Genomic DNA, 6834 nt, shown 5'->3' with positions numbered 1-6834 from the left:
ACGAGTCAAAACTTTGGATCTTCGGATTTGGTTGGGAATTTGCAAGGACTTGTCTTTATCGCCTCCTAAGTCTGGCTTTGGCCCAAAGGTAACATCACCCTTGCCTCTCAAACGGGAGGTGCATGGTTCGAATATACCCTTGTGGCATTGTAATGGAAGAGAACACTCTCTCATATAAAAAAAAAGACTTATCTTGATGGCATGGCTCTCGAACAACTATATGGGGAGCTGGCATAGCAACATAAAAATGATCTTGCCTCCTAGGCGGTAGCCCAACATTAGTGCCCACCATGCCTCTCATTGTGGAGGTATTAGGTTCAAAGCTACCCTAGTGCAGGGCTTAAATTTGAAGGCTTCAATGGTTGTTATCCATAGTTTTGGGTGTCTAGAGAGGTCCAACGCAAAAATCGGGTTTAAAAAGAAACTGAATCCCAAATTTTGGTTGTCAAGCATTGAAGCCTATGTTGATTCTCTTATTTCCAAAAGAAGTCCTCTCAAAATATGAAGCCTATGTTGATTCTCTTATTTCCAAAAGAAGTCCTATCTCAAAATATAAGTTTCAAAATTTAATTTAATTAGTCATCATACTTGACTATAGATAATCAAGTTAAAGATAAGACTTATTTCCAAAAGAAGTCCTATCTCAAAATATAAGTTTCACAATTTAATTTAATTAGTCATCATACTTGACTATATATAATCAAGTAAAAGATAAGACTTAAATACTTAGAGCCTAGGCCCTAGAGGTAGGCATAAGTTTTAACTACTTAATTTCAACTATCAACTAGTAACTAGTAACTACCTAGTACCTAGTATTATTACTTTGGAAAATATATTATTAAGTAATATTTCAAAATTCATAATGGATAATATCTTCTTCTAGTCGTGTGGTTTGGAGTCTCTCCTCTACCATTCACGCATTCCCATTTCTTTTGTTGCAAGCCCCTTCCTTTGTGCCTTTTCATCATTTATCTAGCTTCCTTGGATAACCCTCTCTCCTATTGATCTACACGTTGCTGTCTTACGAGAGCTTTCCCAAACTTCAAATCTTAAATTACTCCATTGTGACTCACGAGGTTCCAAAGCTCCTGAAAGTTAGCCACTACAAGCTTTGCCCCAAAATTGGATATTGCATAGTGCATAGTACGAGGTTGAAGGTGGACTCAACTCATTGAAAATGACAACATTATGAGGCTTCAGTAGCCAATGAAAACTCGCAGGTCTTAGTCCATTGCCACAATACAAGAGTAAGTGACGTGGAGATTGGGACATGTTTCTCACACTACGTGGGATTGTCGTCCCTAGTGCCTACCCAGACCATCAATAGTCTCCCAGGGTTTGTCACACTACTAGGGATTGTCGTCCCTAGTGCCTACCCAGACCATCAATAGTCTCCCAAGGTTTGTAACCTCAAGGGGGAGCATCAAATAAGTAAGACGTGGAAAAGGGTTTTCTACAAAAATAATAATCAACATCGAGTGTATGTCATAACTACAAATACCTATTGACATTAAAGATTTCCAATGCAAAAAATCATGATCATCTTTCTATTATTGGAAATCAGTATTTTAGTATATTGTTTTTTAAAAGGCCACCCATAAAAACTCTTTTAAAAATGTTAAAAAAAAGATTATTTCACCAGGTGCTAGAATTGCTCCCACAAAGTCAGCAATCGACGTGGCAGCTCATCCCGGCCACGTCGGCAAGCAGGCCGTGTGGGAAGTCCGACTTGGACGTTGGAACCGTCATCAGCAGCGCAGCGGCGCACACAACGCCCTCATCATCCTATGCGCAGGAAACCCTAACAATAGCCCTCTTGAAAGAACTCCTAATACAAGAACTGATCTCTTCTTCCGATCTCACACAGAATTTCTTCTGTTAAGAAGCAGAAGGCGATGGCGAGCTTGAACTCACTTGAAGCCGATGAAGAGTTTGCAGACTTGCAGTATCAGAGTGGCTTTGGAAACCATTTTTCTTCAGAGGCGTTGCCTGGAGCTTTACCAGTGGGACAGAACAACCCCCTCGTATGCCCTTACGGCCTCTACGCAGAGCAAATCTCAGGCACAGCATTCACGGCTCCTCGAAACGCTAACCTCAGAAGGTAACAGCTGATTTTTTTTCCCTCTTTCTATGTGTTTTCTAGGGTTAATCTGTTTTGGATGATCACAATACCTTAGCTACGACAGAGCTTTTCTATCTGAAGTACAAAATTTGGCCTTGGTGGAGAGAGAAAATCTTGTACTACTTGCCGTACACAAGCTGGCCGTACACTTAGTGTGCTTGGTTTCGTACACTTGTCTGCTTGATCTGTAACTTTTCTGTTTAGGTTAAACTGTTTTGGATGATCGCAGCATCCCAATGACATATCATCTGTTCAGGATTGGGGTTGCATTGTTTGATGGTTTTGTTGCCTGATTTTGTGTAAGGAGAACCATGCTTTTGCATCAATTTCTAACTCTTTCCACTTATCTCTTTCTTTATAGTTGGCTCTATCGGATAAAGCCGTCAGTGACTCATGAGCCTTTTACTCAGCGACTTCCTGAACATGAGTTTTTGGTTGGTGATTTCACCACATCTAAAAACGTTGGAGCCACACCAACACAACTCCGCTGGGCACCAAAGAGGATTCCTGGGGCTCCCACAGATTTCTTGGATGGGTTGTTCACAATTTGTGGAGCAGGAAGTCCTTTTCTACGACACGGATATGCAGTGCATTTGTAAGAGTTTTTTGCAAGCCTTTTCTCTTTCTGCTTGAATCTGAGGTTTACATAGAAGGTTGATAGTGACCATAACCTGGGGGGATGGAGATCTGGATTTCTGTGGGTGGGTGGGTGCGTGGCTGAAGGATTCATGTTCAATCTTACAGGTACGCTGCCAACCAGTCTATGGATAACTATGCGTTTGCAAATGCAGATGGAGACTTTCTAATTGTTCCGCAAGAAGGACGTATGTTATACACGAGCGAATACATCTGGATGTAACCATTTGTTTATGAACTAGGCAGCTGTTTTAGCCCAAAATTAACTTTTGTTAAGTTGTCTTGTCTCTTGCAGGGTTGCTAATCAAGACAGAATTTGGAAGGTTGCTAGTCTCTCCTGGTGAAATAGCTGTGATTCAGCAGGGTTTTCGGTTTTCTGTAAGCTTACCAGATGGACCTTCTCGAGGTTATGTTGCAGAGGTGTTTGATGGCCATTTCCGACTTCCTGAACTTGGCCCAATCGGTGCGATTCTTAAAAACTTTCTGATAAACTTCAAAGCTTGGAAACCACTAGTAATCACCACTAATTAATCATGAAATGATTCTTTGTGACTGCCTATGGTTATGTCATGGGGCTAATTTGGCTAATCTTGGAGTTGAGTACCTTAAACCTTACAATTTTTGAATCAATCAGTTGTTCTTGCATCTAGGTTTTTTTACATATATACATACAAATTTCAAAATAATCAGTTGTTTAGGCATGTAGTTTTCTTTTTAAGGTGGAGTATACATGCATGCATGCATAATTTGTCCCTCTCATGCTGCATTGTACATGCATGCATACATACATAATTTGTCCCTCACGCTGCATCGTGTTTTAGAGTGTTTCCATTATAGTTTCTATGTTTGGGAATCATGTTTAATTTGGTGTGTGTATCATGTGCCTGTGTCATGGGTGTTTTGCCTTTGGCCATATACTACCTACATAAGTCTTTGGCATGATTTGGCAGACTTTCCCGGTTCTACTTCTGAGATGCAGCTCGTTGTATGTGCAGGTGCAAATGGTCTTGCTGCACCTCGAGACTTTATGATACCGACCGCATGGTTTGACAGCACACAGCGCCTTGGCTTTAAAATCGTGCAGAAGTTTGGAGGAGAGCTTTTTGAAGCCAAGCAAGATTTCTCTCCTTTCAATGTGGTGGCCTGGGATGGAAATTATGCACCATACAAGGTATGCCAGGCTTCCTTGATGTCACATTTCCCACATGTATTTTATGGTTGCAAGTAAATTGACGATAATGTATTATTTTTTGGTGGGTGGGCACTTCAGTATGATTTGAAGAAGTTCTGTCCCTTCAATACTGTGCTCTTTGACCATGCAGACCCATCAATTAATACTGGTAATATTATTTGGAACATGTGATTAGACTCCAGTTGAGAATTTTCTTATTAGGATTGCCATCTAACGTTGGTATACTGTGTGCAGTTTTGACTGTTCCTTCAGAGAGGCCAGGCGTTGCTGTGCTTGATTTGGTGATTTTTCCTCCTCGCTGGTTGACTGCAGAACACACCTTTCGTCCTCCGTACTTTCATCGGAACTGCATGAGCGAGTTCATGGGTCTTATCTACGGTGCCTATGAGGTCAACAGACTGCTTTGTTGTTGCTCTTGCTCAACTGCTATATCATGTTTACAATGCTTTGTTAACTTTGCAAAAATGTATGTATGCAGGGTAAGGCAGAAGGGTTTCTACCAGGGGGCTGCAGTCTGCATAATTGCATGACTCCTCATGGTGTTGATACTGTAACTTACGAGGTAGCACACTATGCCATAGATTCAGTCGCATTTTGCCTTCTTGGTAGCTTGTGGTTTTTGAAGAAGCGATTGCCTTTGATAAGATGATGCCAAGTTACATGAAATGGTTCCTTGATCGCAAGGGGATAGAGAGCATTCAGCTTGAAAATTTAATCATGGCATGGTAGCATACTTCCCAAGGTACACATCTTCTGATTGAGTGTCTGGCCCCACCTTACCTACATCTAACAGTTCATGTCTTCATAAGAAGCATTTCAATCATTCTCCTTGGACCTCCACCCATTTCATGTCATTTGGATTGTAAAGCTTTTTCTTAACTCCAAGAGAAACAAATAGACACCGATTATGGAACAATGTCCTGGAACACAAGGGCCATGACATCATGTATGTATTGTGGATTGAATCTAGCCTTAGGAGCTGAACCATGAAGGCATGAGAATTGACATTCCTAACTATCTTTAGAAGCACAAACAGCAATCAAACACCGAACACACTTGTTCAACTCTCCATCCAACCATGGCTCTATCCAAAGCCACCCCCAAGCTAGACTAGGCTAAACAAAGAAGGTAAAGCAAACATGTTCCATTTCATGCAGCAGCTGTGTCAACAGCCCCTACAAGGTTTGATCCTCAGTTTTACATCCATGGCTAAGGTCCTAGACCAAGTGAACATGAGGGAAATGCCTCTGTTACTAAATACCAAGATATACAGTGAGCCATTATCTATAAATTACTGAGGCATATTAAGCCTCTAGCAACGGAGATGTTGACTGCATCCCAAAATCCTAGAGATACAGTTACCTCATACAGCTAATTGTTGAACTGAGTCACTGCCATTAAGGGCCGAGTTCGGCCGTAAGTCAACACTCTTAACCATACTGTGGATTTATGGCCAAGATTTGGTGTATGCTATTTGAGTTGGTATTATATCTGTAGTAGGTAGCTAGGCAGAGTGTGCAATTCATCTTGGTTACAGTGTATGTGGGTAAAAGAAGCCAATAGGGATGCATGAACATGCATACAGTCCCTATGAGTTTGCTTGTGTGCATGCAACTCTTTGGCTTGAGCCTGCTTGCATGTTAAGGCATGCAAATTCTTGCAACTTACCGCAGTCTGGCTTCAAAACTTGACTTCATTCCTTGGGAAAATGTTGCCATGCATTATCATGATTTGTTCCCAATCTTGCTGCCCAGATAGCTTTCATCACGTAAATAAGAGGAAGCAAGCTTCAGTACCTTCTCAACATCAGCGCCTCTAGAGATGTTGAGATATGTGTGGAGGGTGGGCGTTAGTAGGTTGTTTGTTGTTATACTTGGTCATTGGAGATAACTATGTCAATGGATTCCTTTTAAGATGATTTTTTTTTTTTTGTGCTTAATTATTGATACTGTATTTTCTTTCTTTTGACAGAATACTATCTCCAGAGGCTGTGAAACTCCAACCAAGATCTCAGAAGCAACATTAGCCTTCATGTTTGAATCGTCTCTCATTCCAAAAGTTACAAGATGGGCACTAGACAGTCCTTATCTTGACAAGGATTACTACAAGGGCTGGGTCGGTTTAAAATCACATTTCTGCAGAGAAAATCACCTTGGAAACGGGCATGCTAAAGGCTGAGGAAGAGTTATTATTGATATTGAAGTGCAAGTTGCTATGTTGCAATATGTTTCTTTGAAGCTGTAAAATTTGTACACATCGTCAGACAAAAGAAGTGGCATAGAATATACAATTCGACATTGGAGACTTTCATGGTAACTGATCTTAGTGGGAGGTTTATTTTTTGCTCGTATTTTTCTATCATGTGGTACGTGAAAGGGTTCATATCATGTGTACCTCAAGAACTGCCCAGTCCTCCCCCACAGGACCTCCCAAAAGAAATACCGCGAACCACTTCCCAGGGTTCTCCCCAAGAGCACCAAACCCCCCTGCAGGGTGGTCCTCAGAAGCCAGCAGGAGACAACTGAACTCCAGCAAGATCCATGACCCTGCTCATTTCCTGGTTTTCAAGGGCCAGAAAAACACTCAAGGGAATGGACTTACAATTCAAGCCCTCATCCTGCCCCCTCCTCTTCTCAATCCTTCCCAACTGTGGTCCCCTCCAGAGGACAGCAGATGCATCGAACCCCCGAACTATGTTCTCCAGAGTGGTGTAAATTTCTTGGAACGTGCATTGAGGAGATGGCCGATGAGAGAGTGGTTGAAGGCAGCAAGTGGAAGAAGAGGAGAGACTTGCAGCAGCCATCAATGATCCAACACTTGAGCAAAAATGATGAATGAATTATATGGCAAAAATCCTGTTCTTATATACATCATGAAGGGGCTA

At 41.6% G+C, this 6834-nt stretch overlaps 1 protein-coding gene across 1 annotated transcript; it reads left to right on the top strand.

Moving 5' to 3' along the window:
* Positions 1–1666: 1666 nt before the first annotated feature.
* Positions 1667–6306, top strand: LOC147625231 (homogentisate 1,2-dioxygenase-like). The gene is made up of 9 exons (XM_086818502.1): positions 1667–2101; positions 2484–2717; positions 2867–2946; positions 3054–3221; positions 3754–3929; positions 4029–4098; positions 4185–4339; positions 4429–4512; positions 5922–6306. Exons 1-9 carry the CDS (start codon positions 1896–1898, stop codon positions 6126–6128), a joined length of 1380 nt encoding a protein of 459 aa, XP_086674628.1. The 5' UTR covers positions 1667–1895; the 3' UTR covers positions 6129–6306.
* The last annotated feature ends 528 nt before the right edge of the window (positions 6307–6834 follow it).

The sequence above is a fragment of the Cibotium barometz genome, chromosome 24, assembly GCF_041138505.1.
Source record: "Cibotium barometz isolate CiBa-2024 chromosome 24, ASM4113850v1, whole genome shotgun sequence".
Classification (NCBI taxonomy): domain Eukaryota; kingdom Viridiplantae; phylum Streptophyta; class Polypodiopsida; order Cyatheales; family Cibotiaceae; genus Cibotium; species Cibotium barometz.
The sequence above is the reverse complement of the archived record's forward strand: the minus strand, read 5'-3'. Positions and strand labels throughout refer to the sequence as shown.